At 35.9% G+C, this 20,719-nt stretch overlaps 3 protein-coding genes across 7 annotated transcripts; 2 read left to right on the forward strand and 1 right to left on the reverse strand.

Annotated features, from left to right (window-relative positions):
- Window positions 1-3,253: 3,253 nt before the first annotated feature.
- LOC110789538 (RING-H2 finger protein ATL2-like) lies at window positions 3,254-4,878 on the forward strand. Its single transcript, XM_021994231.2, has one exon. The coding sequence runs from the start codon at window positions 3,500-3,502 to the stop codon at window positions 4,466-4,468; it is 969 nt and encodes a 322-aa protein (XP_021849923.2). The 5' UTR covers window positions 3,254-3,499; the 3' UTR covers window positions 4,469-4,878.
- Window positions 4,879-6,757: 1,879 nt separating this feature from the next.
- LOC110789537 (uncharacterized protein At4g14342) lies at window positions 6,758-11,176 on the forward strand. 3 transcript variants are annotated; one of them, XR_002533612.2, is made up of 5 exons: window positions 6,767-6,916; window positions 9,773-9,858; window positions 9,963-10,086; window positions 10,459-10,677; window positions 10,812-11,176. XR_002533612.2 is itself a non-coding variant. In XM_021994230.2 (4 exons), exons 1-4 carry the CDS (start codon window positions 6,911-6,913, stop codon window positions 10,208-10,210), a joined length of 234 nt encoding a protein of 77 aa, XP_021849922.1. In that variant the 5' UTR covers window positions 6,758-6,910; the 3' UTR covers window positions 10,211-10,452. The 3 variants fall into 3 exon arrangements, 2 of the variants coding, with proteins under 2 accessions (XP_021849922.1, XP_021849921.1); XM_021994230.2 differs by lacking the exons at window positions 10,459-10,677; window positions 10,812-11,176 and adding an exon at window positions 10,193-10,452 and having other exon boundaries at window positions 6,758-6,916; XM_021994229.2 differs by lacking the exon at window positions 10,812-11,176 and having other exon boundaries at window positions 10,459-10,741.
- A 1,308-nt stretch (window positions 11,177-12,484) lies between these two features.
- LOC110789536 (sister chromatid cohesion protein PDS5 homolog C) lies at window positions 12,485-19,834 on the reverse strand. Of its 3 annotated transcripts, none has more exons than XM_021994228.2 (10): window positions 19,594-19,834; window positions 18,983-19,053; window positions 17,557-18,750; window positions 16,998-17,459; window positions 16,837-16,901; window positions 16,577-16,651; window positions 15,674-15,806; window positions 15,484-15,555; window positions 15,006-15,116; window positions 12,485-12,794 (listed from the first exon to the last, which is right to left on the reverse strand). In XM_021994228.2, exons 2-10 carry the CDS (start codon window positions 19,022-19,024, stop codon window positions 12,777-12,779), a joined length of 2,172 nt encoding a protein of 723 aa, XP_021849920.1. In that variant the 5' UTR covers window positions 19,025-19,053; window positions 19,594-19,834; the 3' UTR covers window positions 12,485-12,776. The 3 variants fall into 3 exon arrangements, with proteins under 3 accessions (XP_021849920.1, XP_021849919.1, XP_056682445.1); XM_021994227.2 differs by lacking the exon at window positions 19,594-19,834 and adding an exon at window positions 19,255-19,562; XM_056826467.1 differs by lacking the exon at window positions 19,594-19,834 and having other exon boundaries at window positions 18,983-19,562.
- Between the last annotated feature and the right edge of the window lie 885 nt (window positions 19,835-20,719).

The raw sequence follows: 20,719 nt of genomic DNA on the forward strand, positions 1-20,719 counted from the left end.
TTTTTTTTTTAATATATTGAATTTCCTTTTTAACCGGCATGAGAGGTGAGAATTGAGTATTTAGATGTCTCACGAGTCACATTCACCAACACTCTTTAATAATATAAACTATTGTGTGCCCGTGCTAATGCACTGGATATGTATAAACGTATAAAGTTGATAAAGAAATATAAACAATCACAATGTTTACTTATAGACATCAAATTGGACATGATCTGAATACCATGTGTTGGACTTGTAGTACATTTAGTACCCGAAATACGGACTAATCAGTAACATTAATATTCAATAAAAATCATGATGATCAACAAATGGATGTAGCAAAAATGACTGAATGTTTAAATCTGCAGATGTCTTGTTGCAAATAATAAGTAAAAATTTCATCTCTGACTTCTTTCTCCATTCTCTACATACATGGTTTAAGCAAACGGTCGACTTAATTAGACGCTAATTTAAATTTTACTTGAAATATATGTCGTGTCTAATTATGCATAAAATATAATTATTAGTTCGTTCTGTGATAACAACACCATCAAATTCATCTGTATACTATAAACATACATGTACATGTGATGCAAAGTCTTTAATATTTAACCAGAGATCGAGCCGATAGTTAATATTAACAACATGTCTGAATAGTAATAGAAATTGTAGCATTTTGGATATCCTCATTGGACTTTGTTAGGTTGGATAACTTCATTCGTGTGTTTGTTGATATTTGTTTCGATGTTCCAACCACAAAATTGTTATTCTCAAAGGCAAGTTCAACAATTAAGGGGAGTCATGGAAGAGCCTATTACCATTTCGTCTATAGATTTTTTCAGTTTGTTTTGTAATATGTATAATGGTCTATAAAGATCTAGTGTTTTTTTAGTTTACTTCGCAAAATGTAAACCTTTTTTTTTATGTAAATTTCAACCTCTAGCCCAAATTAGTTGTACACCTCAAGGATACAAATGTTGAACTACATTTTTTAATAACGGATAAATTCAGTCGCACCCTCTGAGTATGGAATAAATCAATGTTTGGGGGTAGATATGTGTATTAGCCAACACGTGTCAAAGACGCATGATGATGAAATATGAAACTATTTGAGAAAATTGAAAAATCTTCTAGCAGAAATTCTTACAGTAAGGAGTATAATTCTCTGCTATTTTGAGAGTTGAAACTACAATCTGAATCCCATTTGATTATGTATGTATATATATATGTTCCATTGTTTTTTTTCAATTGATTGCATTACATTCAGGTTGGATTTTTCAATCGTAGAATTTTAAAAAATAAAGTAATGAATGATGAAATATTTAGTTATTAGGCTCATCCTTGACATTCAACTAATGTTTAAACAACATTTGCTAGATGGACAGAGGTAAAATGACTGAACAAATTGCTCAAAAGAAGAGGGAAAAAGTTGTTGCAAGAAGAGGGAAGATGTTGCTGCAAAGAATAGAAAAAGAGCTGACGAAAATGAGAGGAAAGATGATAACAGACAGAAGCGAATCGCCGAGAAGAAGTATAAGAAGGAAGAATAATATGATATGCTGAATCGAGAGAGCAGAAGATAATCCGTCTGCTATGTTCAAGAGGAGTAATGTGATTCTTTTTTTAAAAAAAAAGTAATTTTGATTCAGCCTCGTCCAAAGTGACATCGACACTTCTGATTGATTTATATGTGTTTAATGTCTTCGAGTTTCCTGTAGAGAGGTTACATAGTGGGTAGATTTGTTTACGAAGTGTTATTAATTACTCGTAAATAATATTATAAATAAGAAATATTTTTAATGAACTAATATTTTGTTACGATGTAGTAAAATTTTGAATTTGTATAAAACACAATTAGTTCAAAGTGATTAATTAAATATATTAATAAAATTCATAAATTTCCTTTAAATATAAATAACTATACTTTAAAATATTTTAATAAACTTTATAAATTTACGTGGGATTACATGCCGTCCCTTAATAAACTTTATAAATTTACGTGGTTTTTGGTCTTTTTTCCTTTTTTTTTGGTTAGATTAATGTATTAATTATGTGATAATTTTAATCCATGTTCATAACTCCTTCTGTATGTACTACACTACTTAAAAAAAAATTAACAACTTAATTAACCGGGTATCCTGTGACCCGACCCGGAATTATCGGGTACCCGATAAGCGGGTTCCCGGTTTTCCCGGGTCGGGTCATGGGCCGATGTTTTCACTACCCGCAAATGCGGGTACCCGCTACTTCGGGTACCCGATAAGCCGGGTACCCGCTAATGAACACCCCTAATAGTGCAATGTATAATTTGTAATTTTTTCCATGTTAAGTGATTAATATCTTTCATATTAATATCAACATATTATTTTTTATTCTTGCCATAATAAATGAACTCGTAATATTTCTTGTAGTATACTCCGTATATTTTTCTATAGTATTGAAGGAAACAAATTAGAAAATATATAATAGTTTTTAAAGCTTATTTTAATGGAGTAGATAGTATAAAATAAAATAAAAAAGTCAAAGATACACCAAGAGATGATATGTGTCAATCCAGAAATTAAAAAAATCTGAGAAAATACAAAATAAAACCTACGCATTTGGCACTGATAAAAAAAAGTTATCAAAAATGATTTACCTAATAAAAATGATACTGTAAAAGTTTTGGTTTGCAATTATAAAATGATAATATTATTTTCTTACTCTCTAACTTCCTTGTGAAAAGCCAAAGAAAGATAAAGTAAACTGCTACTCATTTTATTAACACTTAATAAGATTTTCAACGAATTAGGGGTCCTTTCCAATTTGAGTTTATGTTCCGTGTCCCATTTTAGACCGGTGCAAAACCGGGCCTGTATACATTTTAACTTTATGTTAGAAATCCTGAAAAAAATATAAAAAATAGGGAGTATATATGAAAGATCAAAATAGTACTCCACTTATAAAATAGTAATCACTCACTATCACAATAGAGAAGTAGCTAACATTAATGGATGCACGTCTTGAAATTATAGAGCAAGTATTTGCCTATTTGGTCATGGAACTAAACTCTAAAGTCTAAAGCAAGTAAAACGAGCAATTTTAGCAAAATTGCAATGCCAAGTAATTTCCCAAACCCAAAAAGTCACAAATTCACATTGACAACTTCCATCTCTAAATTTCATACTCATCAACAACTCCTACCAACTTGGCTTCTTTTTTCTCCATTTTTTTTTTTTCATCATTGAATTTCTAAATTACTTTTTTTTACTAAAAACAAAACAAAATACGGAAGTAAAGAATTGTCAAATTAGGGTGTCTGCCGTCTCTTTTCCTTCCCTTCGTGGACTCCCAATACGCTCACATTTTCCCACTTTTACCCTTGACTCCATTTCCTACTTGCGAAACCTTCATGAACTTTCCTTCTTTTCTCCTCCCTCATTAAACTTTAAACCCCATTTCCCCTCCTTACACCCATAACAATTTACAACCACCATACCAACAACAAACAAATTCATTTGCCGATTAATAATAAAAAATGGATCATGTTGATAAACAGAGAGGTTCTCAGGATTATGTTCCCCATGAATCCAAGGGATACGCGCTTAGCGGCAGGATAATGTTGAGCGCCATCGTCATCCTCTTCGCCGTCGTTGTTATTATGGTGTGTCTCCATGTCTATGCGCGTTGGTATATTTTACGAGCTCGCCGCCGTCAGATCCGTCGTGCGCGCCGTCGTACTCACCTTGTTTTCTACATCGAGCCTGATAACCCCACTGAGAATGCTCCTAACAGAACGCGCGGCCTTGACGCGGCGGTGCTGAAATCTTTGCCGACTTTTACGTTTGGTAAGGCGGGGGCGGTGGATGGAGGAGAGGGAGATGAGGAGGTGCTGGAATGCGCTGTTTGCTTGTCTGAATTTGAGGAGAAAGAAAAGGGGCGTTTATTGCCTAAATGTAACCACTCTTTCCATGTCGAGTGCATTGACATGTGGTTCCATTCTCACTCCACGTGTCCCCTCTGCCGCTCCCCGGTAGACGCCGGCGATCTTCCACCGTTGGTGGAGGCTCCGGCGGGTGAAGGCGAGGTGGTCATCGAGTTGGGCGAGTTGACTCAGAGTCAACCCGAAGAAGTATCCGAATTAAGCCAGGATGTGAGGCCGAGTCAAGGTGAATCCGCTGTGGCAGCAGGCTTTACTGCTCCTTCCTTATCATCGTCGCTGTCTTTTGCGGGGAGGAGAAAAGGGCTGGATTTGGCTGGGGTGTCAATTGAGGTTCCGAAGAGAAGCCACAGTTTTTGTTTCCCCGGGTCTAACTCGGACGAGTCAGGATCGAGTCGTTCGCCGTTTAAATCGCCAACGAGTCGAATGTTATCATTGAAGAGAATATTAAGCAGGGACAAAAGATCCCCACTCCCCTCGCCCTCCCCCTCGGGTGGCGGGCCGAGTAGTTACGAGTTGGATATCGAGTCAGGACGAGTTGAATCGTCGAGTCAAGCCTTAACCTAACAACAAGGTGATTGATTAACCAAAGATGTGTATATTCAACGAAGTCAAAGATTTATTTGTTGACTTTTGGACCACTAAAATGTCCGTTTTACTTGCTTGTTGTGAAACGGGGTTGGTGATGGGCCTGATGGCCGCAAATCAGATCAAAGGTGAAATGTAAATACTGTATATCACAGGGGTAAAGATGTCTTTTTCCAGCCGCCTCTTACCCTAGGGAGCAGGGATGGGGTCTCTTTTTAGACATTGAGGATAATTTTGATGTTGATATTAGTTCACTCAATGTAAATGTTTCTGATTTTGCTTTTGAAACATTCTTAGAACTTGATGTTTGTAAACCAATAGTCAAACATATTTCCTTCATTTATTGGGGAGAACAGAAATACTAAAGGATAAAGAGATTTCCTTCATTATTTTTGGGAGTTGCAAGATGAAATTGAAGAAAAATTGCATATTTTCTCAAATAAAAGAAGCAATGCTCCAAGCTCTTGATCAAAACACCCAGCTTTCTGGGACGAAGCTGAAGTCAAACTTATTATTTGTATCTGTTATTAGTTTTAGTGTTTTGATGCCTGTGTACAGGTACTTAGAATGTAGTCAGGGGAGAGGAATTGTAAAGCGAGAAAAGAAGCTGAAATGTGATGTTATATTAATAAAATTTATCCACATGATCAGAAAAATGACAGGCAATTTTGTATTTCTTTTTATGTTTGTATTCTTGGGCATCAAATTCATGACCTTGTGTAATAAATCACTTTTCAAGTGATTTTGATTGATGGTGTTCATCTATCTCAATACCCATAAGAAGAGAAGTGGATCAAAGAATTGTGTCAAATGTATGGTTTGCAGTCCCTATTTTCTTCAATCATTATGATATTGATTTGAATATGCATGTATTTAACTTTCAGGTTATTAGGAGTGTGAGTCAATCGTCTGCTGGGACTAGCCGAACTGAACAAAGTATCCCACAACTCCACAAGGCTTATTGCAAAGCATTTCATCTACATTGAGGTAATCTTTTTATTTTGCCAATTATGTTTGACCAAAATTCTCTAACAATATGTTCATGCACGGTCCCTTACTTATTTCAAGCACGAGCCGCTAGTGTGATTTGTGGGCTGCACAACCTTATATGCGCCCGACTCTAATACTTAATTGAGAGGGTAGTAGTGTAGTACTAGGGGGGAGGAATTGAAATGATTTAGTGTGACATTATTTGCAATGAAGTTTAACAATCAACAACAAATTCAAAAAACAACAATAAAGAAATTGTTTGGGCTCACAATTGACATTCAATTGGGCCATTAAGTCCAAAGCCCAATGGTTCAAAACAGCAACATCAAACCTGCCACAAACCAACATGGCTATTCAGCCATCCACTAAGGCCCAAGGCCCAATAGCAATAAATGACCTATGGGCATTTATTATGCAAACACTATAAATAGGCCGTCAAGGCTCACACCTCAAGGTACGTCCAATTTATCGCCTTAAGACTACTCTTCTAGAGAACTTCTCTCTAGAATCCGAGCATCGTTCTTACTTAGGCATCGGAGGGGCTTTTCTCGGAAACACCCCCGAGGCTAGTGATTTTACTCTTGTGCAGGTGAATTCGGACTCGACTCATTCAAGCAAGCAAGATCTTCGACACACACGAAAGGGCCTTCATTCGAAGCCCATTGTTTCCACCTTTACAACACCGGAACAGAAATTAAAACAAAAGTGGAGACGATGTTATGGAAAAGCCGAAAACTAAGAGTAAAACTCACCCTATGCACTAATATGATGAATGAAGATTATAAGAGCATCCTACTTCTAACTGGTTGATTATGTGTATATCTCATAAAAATAGAGTACACCAACTCAACAAATACATATGTGATGTAGCTAAAGAGTTAATCTAACGCTCCACAATAAGCCATGTAACTAGCCTTGAAAAGTTGGCAGAGAAAATAGGCGGCAACCATCAACTGATTACTGATATATTTATATGAACAAAATTTCTTTCGCACTTCTTTGCTGCCTCTTTAATTAGCCAAATGAAAACCTAAGCTTCTCGAAGAACGTAACCAATCATCGGATCACAACAATAAGGGGAGTAATCAGTTTCTCATTAATAATGACAATTACTTGTACATGAGTGGGTCTACCCACAACAAAAGGGACTATCGTATTAAAAAATCAAATCAGACAAAGAGAACATAAACCTAGTCATTTAGACCGTTTTCAGTTGTTTAATCTGTTTTGGTTTGGGCAAATTTACAGGGGTCGAATGAAGCCCATTAAGATTTAAGACACACATGCCCCATATAGCTGAAAACCGACCCGTACCCTGTTACCCGAGTAATCGAGAGAAAAATTGATACGGAGGGAGTAGTACTTCATAAGGACTCAATTTTGAAAACAGTATGAAATTCAATAGCTGGGAAATTCGGCAAATTCCTCAAGATGCAGGTATCCCCCTCTCTCAATCTTTAATCTTGTTGATTATTTTGATTAACTTTCATTCTTTTGTGTGTTGATTATCTTCTCTACAAATCAATCGCTAAATTAGTCATCCCGATTGAAAGGAGAATTTCATGTTACAGTAACCCTAATTTTTACTTGTTTTGATGTTCATTATTAATTTAATAGCTTCATTTATTCCGTGTTCTCTTTTTAGTAATATTTTGAACTTTGTTTTTAATTTCTCGTACCGCCTTTTGTTGAACCTGGGATGTGTATGAATTTATGTTGTTGCTTTTTCTACATAGAGAATGAACACTGAATATGCACTTTTTTTGTGCATTGTTTGGATGTTGAGTTTGTATTCGTAAATGAATGTTGACATCAGTCGAAATTGGTAAGATAAACTATAGTCCACGGCTGTAGGGCTGGTGATTGTGAGGGTAAAGACGAAGACGACGGATTTTAGGGGTTTGACCATGACGATGATTGAGTGAATTGGGTTATATATGTTTTTTTATTTGCTAATAGTTTATGTAACACGCTCTTAAGTTTAACTTTTTTCATTTACGAGGTTGACGGTTTGAACATTGATAGGCTACCTTATAATCTTATGTAGAAAATAAGGAAATGGCAATTTTGTTCATCATGTTTCTATCTTATGTGGTATTCTTCTTGGAGGGTGAGTTTCCGATAGATACAAGGTTCAACGTCGCGGGTTGACATGAGAGCCAACTCCTTTTGATAAAATAGTTTAGATTTAGGGATGGGGTTGAAATGCCATGTATCTTTGAGCATCTACTTCAACTTCTCCATCAGTTTGTTAAGTGTACCAATAACCAACCCAATTAAACAAGTTCAAGCTCTTACCATCACTACTGGGTACCTTTACTTTGGCCACTGCCTACACTTCTAAATTGAAATGGAAGAGTGCACCTTTTGTTCTAGACATTTATAATTTATTAGTTGCTATCTCAATATTGGCCAACCATACAAGAATTTGTGCTATTAACTACTGTTGTCACGAATCCCAGCCTGACATTGTCACTTTCACTTCTCACATTAAAGCTGCTACTTCTCTCATCTTCCCGGGCTGCTTGTATATAGGCAAAGCCTTTCACTCTCATGTCGTGAAACATGGTGTTATGTTTGGTTCCGTCTTTTAAAGGCCTCATTCTTTATCTTTTTTGGTCAAAACGTCACCCTTTGTGAGGCCTAGACACCTTGTAGAACTTCAAGGAAATTTCTGAACCATGTGTTGCCTTATACAATGCAATGCTCAATCTTTTTGCTAAAAAAGGACATGGTATCAACTATATTACTATATGAGCAGATGCAAATTTTGACGTTTTTATTGGACTATTTTGTTTAATGGGTTTGGGAGCATGGATATTAAAGGATGCAATTAGATTTTTTTTGAGTAAGTGATGACATGCACAGATGTAATTAGTATTGTTATGAAGCCTAATAAAGTTACTCTTGTAGGCATCCTTTCCTCCTGTTTTAATTTAGATGCCGGAGGAGCTCTGTGTCTAGGCAAGCAATTGCATGGGTTCTCATCAACAATGAGATTGTGCTTACTGTTCCTATAGAAACTGCAGTACTGCACTAATCTCATGTTATTGAAAACTAGGTTGTTTGGCTAGTGAAATATAACTATATAAGTGTTTAGCTGAGAAGTGACCAAGCAAGTAAGCACCTGGGATGCTATAACTTTTTCGTTCTCTTTGAATGGCAAGGGCTGAGGAGCAGTCCAAGCAACTTTCTCTGAATATGTTGGAGAGGATGAAGTTAGAGAAATTTTGGCCAATTTAAGGGACTTATGTTGCTGTTCTTACAGCTTGTTCTTTTATAATGTTTGTGAATTTAGGATTGGAGTTATTTTGTTCCATGTCCCTATGTGAAATGTGATATAGATAGAAAGATAAGAGGGGAAAGGTGGTGGTGAGAAAAGCCATATGACAAAATCACCATATGCAACCACTCCATAATTATGATTTTCCATCATGGGGCGGTCCATGTCCCTATAGTATAACAGTTTCCCTTGAATTTTCCCTTTGAGCTTGATGGCACTGTTTGATGAGAACTTTTGGAGGCTTTAGATACATGGAGCGATTGTGGAGGATAATGAAGTAGGATGAACTCGGAAGATTGCTTGGCTTGCGTCCATGACGCTATGCCATTGTGAAACGTTAGTGCATCTGCAGAAAATTGGGACCCTGCTGCCAATTTTATAATGAAATATGTGCGTTAGTTTTGCAGTCTTGTAGAAAATCAATCTTTGAGCATTAGTTTTGTGGACATTTCATAGGCCTCAGCATATGTATGTTGGTTTACACAGCTGTAGGAGGAACTTAATAGGCAGGTGGTTACTTGGTTTGTGTAATTTTTCAAGTTGCTTATATTGTGCAACTGGAAGGCAAGTGTTATCAGCAATCTCCACCCCCCTTGCTTTTTCAATGGGAAGTGTTATCTGAGACATCATACGGAGGCAAAGCGCTATTCAAAATGGAATATTGGAGATACTAAGTCATGCGTTTTCTGTATATTTTCTGTTGAATGACACAGTAACCTTGGGTTTGTACTGCTGCAGTGTAGAACCTTATTGGTATTTTGCCAATATAATACCCAGACTAGAACCCTTTCTGCAGAGACGAGTGATTGACTTTTTTCTTTCATTTTTACTACGTATTAGTTTTAACTTTTAAGTGAGGGAAAAAAGGTGAAAAGAATCCAGCCCTCAAACTTGAGGTTCACTACTCCAAACATTTGTATGATGAGTTTTAGGTTAATGAAATCCTTAATGTTGGGTTCCTATTCTGCTAATTCGGTTCAAGTTTTGATATTTTTATTTTTTGTCTGTAGGCAAGTGATAGATTTAACATCAATTCCCAACTTGAGCATCTTCAAGCAAAGTATGTTGGGACTGGGCATGCAGATTTGAACAGATTGTAAGCTTTACTTCTGCTAGATCTGTTTGGATATTTTTTGAGCCGAATGTTGTCTGTTGGTTATTAGGTTCTAATTCTAATTTTGTTTCTATTGAACCAAACAGTGAATGGGCTGTTAACATCCAACGTGATAGTTATGCTTCCTACGTTGGGCATTACCCTATGCTTGCCTACTTTGCAGTTGCAGAAAATGAATCTATTGGAAGAGAGCGCTACAACTTCATGCAGGTTTGTGTGTCCAGGCCTCTCTTTTTGATCACTTATGTAAGCTTTATTTGTGCTGAATATCTTAAAAGGATTAAGTTGAACTTAATTGATTGTATATCTCTGACAGTACAAAGAAAAGGTCTAAGCAGTTTTCTCTATTGGGTGGGAACTGGGAAGTACCTAATAATGTAAGAGATTTTGAACAAAACCACTTGGAGACGGACATTGGTGGAAATTGCGAGTTTTGCTACAAGTTCCCTGCAAACGCTCAAGTTTTGTAGTTTACCCGAGGCTGATATTTTCATTTTGGCCATATTAGCCCCTTCCTCACTGCATCTCTCTTTCTTTATATGCTGCCATCTCAATCGTTGTTATATGTTGTTTTTCTTGCAGAAAATGCTGTTGCCTTGTGGCCTTCCTCCCGAAAGAGAAGATGATTGAGAGTTTCCAGTGGACAGAATAGTTAGAAAGTGGTGTTTACATCTTGCTTCTCTTTCATTTTTTCCAAAAATTGTGATGTGCTTCAGAGAAACCATGTTGATTTTGCTTGTCAGAGTGGACAAATGTTTTACACTTTAGATGGATGGAACAGAATCTAGTCTTGGAAGCAAGGTGATTAATGACTTAATGTTCTCTGTTGTAATCCCTCTTTAGTGAAACCGGAATTACACTTTCAGTCCAGACTTCATAACTTAGGCTTGCAGAATTTGATGCGCCATTTGCTACTTCTGCATGCTGTTTTACAGGTTTTATGCGAAACTTGAAGAACGTGTTGGCTTGATCTCTTTGCGGATCGTTAGTTTAGCAAGAGTTATCACCGTGTTTAATCTCCATTCTGCTTTAGTTCTTTGTTCCAGTTTTTTGGTGTCGTTTGCAGGGGTAAGCTCAAATTGTCAAATATTTCCTTTATTAGTTTTCTTTTTAGGGAAAGAAGGGTGACAGTGTGACACTATCTACAAGCTCAGATATAACGGGACTGATGATTCAGTAGTCTCAAGTTTTGATTTGCTTATATTTTTAGAGGTCGAAAGTCATTTTAACACTCTGACAAAAAAAAAACTAAAAGGAAGAAAATCTAGAATATTTTATATACGGAAATATTTTGTTTTCACTTGTTTGGTTTGTTAGTATAGAAATCTATTAATGCATTTTAATTTCCTTAGATTTTCTCTAATTTTACCGATATTTGCATATTAATGTAACTAACATGTACATGAAAATATATTACGTAGAATATTGTACGAGAACCACACGATGACACGAGTATATATTTAAGGAACGGAAATGGGAGTAGTATCTTTCACATTAAAAGTTTGGTTTTCCAACACATCGTACTCGTTTGGAGTATAAATTTAAAGAACATTAGCTTTGATAAAAAGTACATAGGCATTTGTGGTTGTACTTACCAACGCGTATCAGTAATCAGATCCAAGAAATGAAATGTAAGGTTGTACTTTCAAAACTCCAGACATTCAGTATCTGACTATCTGTAGATAATTATATACTCCCTCCGTTCCGGAATACTCGCAAGTCGCAACGGTTCGACTGGACACGCTTGTAAAACTTACTCCCTCCGTCCCGGAATACTCGATCCGGTTTGACCGGCACAAAGTTTAAGGGACGTGAATTGACTTATTTAATTTAATAGGTATTAGTTGATAATGGGGTATTATTTTAATGTAGTTAGTGGGAGGTGGGTTAAGAGGTGGGGTTGGGGGAGAGTAGGGGTTGAATTTTTAATTATTTTTTGTATGGAGTAGGGGGTAGGTGGGTTAATAGGGGTGGAGTGAGAAATAATATAATATTGTTAGAATATTTCCATTTTTAGAATCAGGTCAAGTATTAAGGGACGACCCGATAAGGAAAACATGTCAAGTATTCCGGGACGGAGTGAGTATATATTATAAAAACTTATAAAATATTAATATTTTGAAAATATATATTAAGATGAAGTCAACATTAATAATTTTCATATACTATAAATAAAATAAGGTCAAAGTGAATTATGTGAATAGTACAAAAAGTCAAACCGTTGCGAATATTCCGAAACGGAGGGAGTATCAAGGAAATACCGAGTATTGATCTCGTAAAATAATTTGATAAAGTAAATCCGATGTATGATTCGCCCATATTTTGATTCCGTGTTTGGCGATATTTATTCGATTAGTAGATTACATAACACCACAGTTAACAAGACTTGTAGATTACATTTTAACTACGTCCTAAGATAATTGGTATCCACTCGAATTTTCAAGAGTAGGTGGGTAAATTATAAGACGAGAAAGTTACATGCCTTCTCTTCCAAAATGTGACAGAGACTAACAACTTAAATATAAATCACAGGCCAACATCATACCTAATAAGTACTACTAACAAGAGTAGTGAAAACAATAAATGTAAATCTATCGATGGACCCAAATTAGAAAAAGGGACAATTCTATATTTATATTCTTGATGAAATTGAAATAATTCAGATTTACAACTTCTGCCCTCATATTTTCCAGGTTACATAAAACTAAAACTTATTACTATGCAACTGCTCCTTTATACATCTAAGCTTTCTCGATGATAAACCTATTTACTACGTACCAAAATGATGAACTTTTGTGTGATACCACCACTTTTGACTATTGAAAGATTGAAACTTGTCCTGAACCATGCTTACAAAAACTATCTGTTTTTAATTATCATAACTCCAATCAACCAGTAGCTTATATCTTGGCTTCTACCTGCATGAATTGTGATGGAAACATTACTATAACAGTATAATAATAACTTCTTAACCATATGATGAAAGATAATTATCAAAGGGCAAAAGAAAAATCACACGTTATAACAAACAATAAAAACTCGGTTGGTTAAGCTAGCTCTCAAGTATATGCTGATGGCTGACATTCATGTCGCATGTTCGAATCTTGTCTTATTTAAGCTTCTTTAACAAGCTAGTCTTGGTCTACTGACAGGAACGCGAGTTCCCGTTACATTACTATCCAAAACAAAACAAAAACGTAATAGCAGAAGACAACCTACTATGCTCTCCTGGTGTAAAGCTTAGACCTTGATCGGTCTTGATCAAGAAGCCAGGTATTGGGTTAACTGCCCGACCACCTTTTACTTCGGTCAATATAATCTAAATTAATGACAACAATACCCTGGTATGAAAAGCGATCAAAAGCACAGCAGTATGTTCTTCTCCTTACTTTCTCTTCTGTTGGAAGCTAAAAATATCTCATACAGGGTACTCTTTTCTGTCTACTCCTTAACTCTCAACCTTTTTCACCTTTTGGCTTCCCTTTTCCTGAGGAAAAGGAAGGGGGGTGGGAACTTGGGGTGGTGGGTAGGGACAAATATAATTAATGATCAACCCTAACTTTTGGGGAAAATCATGTTCATAATATCTCCACGAGGCCCTTTTGATTATTCTTTGAATAAAAGTGTACTAATAATTTGAATGAACTAAAGTTTAGAGAGGTTGCACGAGTCTTCCAAGTCAATATCTATTTCAAGTCCTCTCACAACCTCTCACACAAGAAAACTATTATAGTTTTGCAGGGCCGTCCCTGACTTTTTGATGGCCCTTGGGCGAAATAAAAAATTGAGGCCTATGCTTCTAAAGGTGCAGGGACAAAAAAGTTGTTCTTAGATATAATGTACTCCCTCCGTCCCGGAATACTCGACCCGGTTTGACCGGCACAGAGTTTAAAGGACTTGAATTGACTTATTTAATTTAATAGGTATTAGTTGATAGTGAGGTATTATTTTAATGTAGTTAGTGGGAAATGTGTAAAGAGGTGGGGTTGGGGGAGAGTAGGGGTTGAATTTTTAATTATTTTTTGTATGGAGTAGGGTGTAGGTGGGTTAATAGGGGTAGAGTGAGAAATAATATAATATTGTTAGAATATTTCCATTTTTAGAAACAGGTCAAGTATTAAGGGACGACCCAATAAGGAAAACAGGTCAAGTATTCCGGGACGGAGGGAGTACTTTTTATATTGAAAAATGAAGTAAATCATTCGCATTCACTTTTTAAAACTTAATACTACTCTCTATAACTAACTAAACTAGGCAAGAAAATTTTACTCTATTATAAAATAGGAAGGGATACTTAAATTTATAATTGAAACAACAATGATGTAGTAGCAGACCATCTAAGAGTTTTGGCAAGTCGGTTGAAATAAAATAAAAACTCAATATTTTTCTTCTAAATCATATTCCAAATTAAAACAAAAAAATGTGATTTACATTAACAAAAAAAATTAAAACATCAGGATTGTAAGGATTTTACATGGCTCTACTTTTGGTGATCATCTTGATTCAAATTGGGTAATATAATATAATTGCAGTAGTTAACAATGAAAAATAACAAAAACGGAAAAAAAATTCACGAGGTGGAAGAAGTATGAAACAAATAAATTAGAGAAAAAATTATAATATTGCTATATTGCTGGAAGTCGAACCAACGTTTAAGGCTTAGGCCTCTAATGTATTTCGTCGTTCTTGCGCAAAAAAGAAATAAAGTAAGAAATTGTTTAGAGAAAAATAAAATATTGGTCATTTGGTGAGATTCGAACCCGCGCTCCAATTTGGTGGGATTACTTAGTACGGGAACAAACCACTGAGCTATAATGTTGATCATGTACAATTGTGCATGGTATATTTATTTTGTAACTTAATTGGCTTAAGGGATATTTGGGCTTTTTCCATGGGGCCTAGGGCGACGGCCCCTTATGCCCTGCCCTAGGGCCGACCCTGTAGTTTTGCTATATGAATTATTATTATTATTGCAAAGAATCGTAAAGCGAGTCGTTTTTACTATATGGTCCACACTAGGTACGAGCAGGACGGGCTGATAGGACAAGAATGTTGTCTTGAGTGGTATGTGAATAGTTAGATTATCATGGATCCGACTAACTTCAATAAGAAAGATCTTATAAGCATACCTTACGAACAGAACCTCTCAAGAATCCATGTCCCTGATTACAGCTTGATGATAGATTGGGTTTAGAATTAATGCTTCGAGTTGGTTTTCCACTATCTGCTGCTTTCTCTGCCTGTATCAAGCATGGATTTTAAGTTCAGTATTCTATAAAATCAATTACAACCTCTTAAATCCTAGGTGAAACAATAAGAATAAATTGTAGAGAAAACTAAACCAAAAGCAATGACACATCATGAAAATGCAAGACCCACTAAACTAATGTAACCATTTTAGATGAATACCCACAATAAACAGAAATGCAATCACATAGCTTGAAGTACCGCATGTATAATTCTTGAAAGAACACCGAGAGAAAAAATTACAGCGATTACGCGTCAGCTAGTCCAAAATTAACCACTGTTTTATAGAAAATTTTCCCATTATGATGGTTAAGATTCTGGATGACGGAACATAATCTAACTAGCACTAAGGATACACACCTTTAATTTCGACTGAAGCTGGGTCTTCACAGAATCTTTAGTGTTGGTTTTTGGCTCTAGCTTCTTTGGAACCTTGACAAGAAATTGCATTAGAGCATGTGAGCTATCAGGGAATAAAGCAAGATAAGCATTCCAAACAAAAAGACTTGGTTTCTTTTTATCATTTTGATGGGTCTTCCAGAATACGTACCTCTCTCTGTAGCCTTCCTTGATCTAAGCTTCTCGAGCCAAACGAAGCAGGTACATATTTACCATTTCGTGAGCCAAAGGAAGCAGGTATAGCTTTACCATTTCTTTGATCCACACCAATGTTTTTCTTTAATCTATTTTGCAAACATACAAATATTTCAGATGTCTTGGAATTCAAAGGTTAAAGAAAAGAAAATAAGTTAGTAGTCAGTTTCTCAGATCAGATGGTAAATAAAGCCAAAACACCTAATCAGGACATGTTAATCTTTCTCCATCGTGATGCTCCACCCCTTCCCCTCAAGAAAGGCCTACCAGTCTACCACCTCCGTGGGGTGGCAAAAAGGGTAATACAGATTTAGAAAGAGAAAAAAGGAAAAGAGCGTCACAAATGGATATTACGTGTGCTGAGGCAAACCAGAAACCATATTCAGACAGCAATTTCACTAATTTGGAAAAACATTATGGGAAACATGGCCCACCAACTTCTTTTGATAAACATAGGTAAAAATAATCAATTTCACTCATTCAAGTTCCTAATTACCTTATCTGTAAAAACAAGGTACCATAATCTAGTTGAATTGCAATACATGAAAGTTCCCATCCATCCTATGTATCCATCTCGACAGACCTTGGTTATACACTACTTAAGTATCTTCAAGTTCATAAATGTTTTTCCATCAAAAGAAAGAATCTGTGATCCATCAATTTCTAATTTTCAACAGTTCAATTCTGTCATGTTGGCATATTGTATATTGTTTCTGGCACATCGTACATTAAAGCTAAGCTTCTGCATACTATCTTAGTTTCAAATTCTTAAACCACTTAATATGAGCATTATCTATTGAAATTGGCAAAATTAAGCACGCAAACAAAGAGCTGTTAGGTCAATCAGTAAATATCATACCCAGGTGATTGTGATAACTTTTTTGTTCCTTGTAGACCAGTTATTGGATTTGTTACCTTCCCTGCCCTGGAAATCCTGCCATTCATGAAAAGGGAAAGAAAGAGTAACTGTAAGTCTAAATATCAGCCAATCTTAGCAATCCACTTATTAAGAAACCATGTTAATACACATATACCGCAGCAATGACTGGGTAAGCACTTATTTAGCTATTAAGCGTAAATGCCATTGAGTTGTATGGTGGGCTAAATTTAAGACATTACCCTTCTTTTCTCTTTTGAAGGGCGTCAGGCGCAGTACCCTTCACTTCAATCCTTTTGTTTGTTGGCTGCAAAGATTCAACTTCCAAAAGTAAGCTTGGTGATAAAATATAAGAGATCAAAAACAATTTCAGTAAATGTAAAAAATAAAAAGAAATAATCACCTCATTTGTTGTAGTTGGTTTCACTAAACTAGTGGGGGAAAGTTGATTGACGTTTTGGAATGCCTTAAATGCTCTTTTTACAATATCTTTATCTCCCATACTCTCCATGATCGATGACTTTCTCATTGCTGTAAGTGATGCCGGATCTGAATTAACTGCCGCAGAATTAACTGGCTCAGAATTAGCCGGTCCAAAACTTAGAGACATGTGCAAGGATGTTGGCAGTACTCTCTTGTTTTCAGGTTTAGTTGTTTTCTTGCTTGTCAGTGGAGTGTTACCACTTTCCTTCCTGGTTGAGGGGCGTGAGGTAGACTTAACAGTTTTGGTCAACTCAGGCTTCAATGACTTGGGAGTAGATATTATCGGTGATTTTGCCATTGATGCAGCAGGTTTTTTGGCAATTGTTGATGCTGGTTTTTTCTTAGAATTTGGTGTATCGACTGTCCTCTTCGCCAAAGTTGTCTAACATTACAAGTTTTCAGGAACATGAGAAAATAGCTGGTAAGTGTCTAACATTTACTCAAAGAAAACACAAACTAGACTCGAATAACAACAATACCTTCTTTATCTTCACTGGATCAACCAATTTTATTGGGTTTTTTGTTTCTTTCTGAACTTTTTTCCTTTCTTCAACCTTTTCTTGAGGCAATACCTCCTTGTCTTGCCACACTCGTGCAGAAGCGGTATCTTCTTTCACCAAAACAGGTTTGTCGGGTTTCTCTACATGAGGGATCTCCATGTTTAGATGCAAATCTTCATCACCATCTTCTAGATGCGGCTGTATATCCTGGTTTTCTTCGCTCACATCAGTGCCACTATTTGACCCATCAATATGCTCTGGCAGAATATCCATCTTTTCTCCGGGCACATCAAAATGCTCCGGCTGTATACTCTTGTTTTCTTCCCTTATATCAGTGGTACTATTTGACTCATCAATATGCTCTAGCTGAATATTCATCTTCTCTTCGGCCACACCAGCCTCATCAAAATGCTCCGGTTGTATATCCTTGTTTTCTTTTATCAAATCAGTGCCATTGTTAAGCTCCTCAACATACACAGGTTGTATATCCTTGTTTTCTTTTATCAAATCAGCGCCATTGTTAAGCTCCTCAACATACACAGGTTGTATATCCTTGTTTTCTGTTATCAAATCAGCGGCACTGTTCAGCTCCTCAACATACACAGGTTGTATATCCTTGTTTTCTTCGGCCAGTTGATCAACATGTTCTCTTACTTCAACCGTGAGATCTACCACTTCATCAATGACATCAAAATCATCACTCAGTTCATCAATATGCTCAGTCACCTCAACCTCAGTTGTGAGATCCGAAACTCCATCTTCTTCTTCAATCATGATATCAGCATTATGGCCTAAAATATCAATATGCTTATCACTCATTTCACCACTGAATTCACCAACTTCATTTAGCACCTGAGTTCCATCAACATCAAACTCTTCCTCACTGGTGTTGCACATCGAACCCTGATCTTCTGAATCGACAGACTCGCCTTCCTCCCTCTTCATTTCCTGATCCAACAACTCCGCCTTCCGAGCAGCAATCCTCTTATAATGAGCTTCAAAATAAGCCTTCTTTTGCGCTACCGACCCTGGTGTAGAACACTTCTCAACTTCCTCCAAATACTTGTTTGTTGGGAAAGCAGACCATCTCTCCCAACAAAGAGAATCATGCTCAAATCTACCAAAAGACACCGATTCTTGAAGACACGGTACATGTGTAAATGACTCACCCATCTGTTTAAAAGCACAAAAGCAACAAAATCTCCCTACTCAAAACCCACTAATAAACAAAATTCCAATCACCACTTTCCCAATTCAACATCTAAAATCTCATACTTAATCAACATTAATGCCAAAAAAAAACCCAAATAATTAAACAGAATCCATAAAGCAAAACTCTAATAATTGCAAAACCATAAAATTAAAAAAACACAAAAAGGGTAATCATAAAATTAATGGGGTTTACCTTGTTATCAACTTTTGGAGCCTCAACTAATGATTCACCCATAGGTTTTGTAAGATCTTATCAAATAAAACCTAAAACGCACAAAAACACAATCAAAAAGGTTAAGCAACCAATAGCTGGAAGTAGGACTATCACTCCATTATTATTCAGGATTGGATCACACAGTACCAAGATCACATATATGAAGATAAACAGAAAATTAAAAAACAATAAAAACAGTAAAATTATTTAATTATGATATGATGAAGAACAAATCTAAGGCCACACCATACCCCATGTGATTATGTTTCTTTCTTGTGCAATGATTTCAACCTTTCTGAAAAATAATTTTGTTTTTCTTTTTAATGTCTGCTCTTTTTGGCAGTTCACTACTTCCAGAAGTTACTAAGCTGTAAGCCAAACCCCACATGTAATCATCACATGGGAAAGAAACCCAGATCAAATCAACACAACATCAGTGAAAAATCAAGCAAAAAAACACCCGAATTAAGTAAAAAATTAAGCAAATTAAGAACAAAATTGACAGAATGGTGAAAAGGGTGTAATTTTATCAATTAGCATGAATAAAGCAGTTAAATATTAGGATTAGAGCAAGAAAAGATGGAACCCACCAAAGTTGGCAAATAAAAATGACAGATAATTTGGAAAGAAGACCATGAGAATGACGACAACAAGTACTAGAAGTAGATAAGCATTTCTGCTAAATCAAGATAATTGACAACGAGAGAAAATTGAGCCCACTTTGGAAGATTAGTAGCGGAGAAAGAGGAGAGAGAAAATGGGGGGAACTGAGGAGGATTGAGGGAGGAGGGTGGTGGGAAAGATGCGCAAGAACGGTTAGCACGTGATAGGTCTCTGATTTTTCACTGTTTTGAATTTGTTTGCATTTATTTCTCAAAAGACAATTACGGAGTATTAATTAAGGTCTATAATTGATGGAGTAAAAGTTATGCTAATAAGTAATGAAATGTACTCAATCTAGCAATCTAGATCGATTTTGATACTTTTATTGGTAGGAAAGAGAAGATCGGTGTGGATTTGATTTGCTATGGTGAAATTGACGCTATTGTGGTGACTATGATTTGATATCTGTTGTCGATTGAGTTTTATATTTTGTATTATAGGAGTAGCTACGCAAAAAACAAAATGGTTTTACTAGAAAAGATAAATGAATGTAGTTGAACTAATGAGATATTATCCGTCTCAAACTTACAGGAGATATATTGTGGAGTTGTGATATAATGAAGATAGAGATGAATAGATGTGACTCATTTTCCTTCGCGCATTTAATAATTTATTAAAAATATATAAATCTTTAAATGGATTAATAAAAATTTAGATTTTGACAAATTAAAAAGATAAAGGTAAAAGAAAATGACGGATCAAGAAAGAATTATGGTTGACGTGATATAGAAAGACAAGTAATAAAACAGTTGTTTAAAGTGTTGTTTTGAACTTTAAAAAAAGTACTCTGTAATTAATTTTAAAGAAAATATAGGTAATAATTAACCTCCTACAAATATAGTTAAATAAAAATCACCAAACACAATGTAATCTCTTATGGAAAATAAACTCAAATTTCTCTCTCGTATAAAGGTGAATATAAGTTGTGGATACAAATTATGTCAGTTAATTAAGGTCTTTGAGCGCAATTTCGATGGTGCAGGCGTGTGCACGTAACTCTAGGTGCACCGAGATTAAAACGCGCGTTTTCATTAAATACCGAGAAAAAAAAAG

Source organism: Spinacia oleracea, chromosome 1, assembly GCF_020520425.1.
Source record: "Spinacia oleracea cultivar Varoflay chromosome 1, BTI_SOV_V1, whole genome shotgun sequence".
In the NCBI taxonomy this organism is placed as follows: domain Eukaryota; kingdom Viridiplantae; phylum Streptophyta; class Magnoliopsida; order Caryophyllales; family Amaranthaceae; genus Spinacia; species Spinacia oleracea.

Excerpts from the sequence above, each read along its gene's own strand:
- LOC110789538 (XM_021994231.2), top strand. The coding sequence starts at position 3,500 with ATGGATCATGTTGATAAACAGAGAGGTTCTCAGGATTATGTTCCCCAT.
- LOC110789537 (XM_021994229.2), top strand. Across the intron at positions 9,859-9,962 it reads CATGCAGATTTGAACAGATT|TGAATGGGCTGTTAACATCC; the intron begins GTAAGCTTTACT and ends TGAACCAAACAG. Across the intron at positions 10,087-10,458 it reads AGCGCTACAACTTCATGCAG|AAAATGCTGTTGCCTTGTGG; the intron begins GTTTGTGTGTCC and ends TTTTTCTTGCAG.
- LOC110789536 (XM_021994228.2), bottom strand. The coding sequence starts at position 19,024 with ATGGGTGAATCATTAGTTGAGGCTCCAAAAGTTGATAACAAG. Across the intron at positions 15,556-15,673 it reads AAGGAAGGCTACAGAGAGAG|GTTCCAAAGAAGCTAGAGCC; the intron begins GTACGTATTCTG and ends TTTCTTGTCAAG. Across the intron at positions 15,117-15,483 it reads AGCTTCAGTCGAAATTAAAG|GCAGAGAAAGCAGCAGATAG; the intron begins GTGTGTATCCTT and ends TGCTTGATACAG.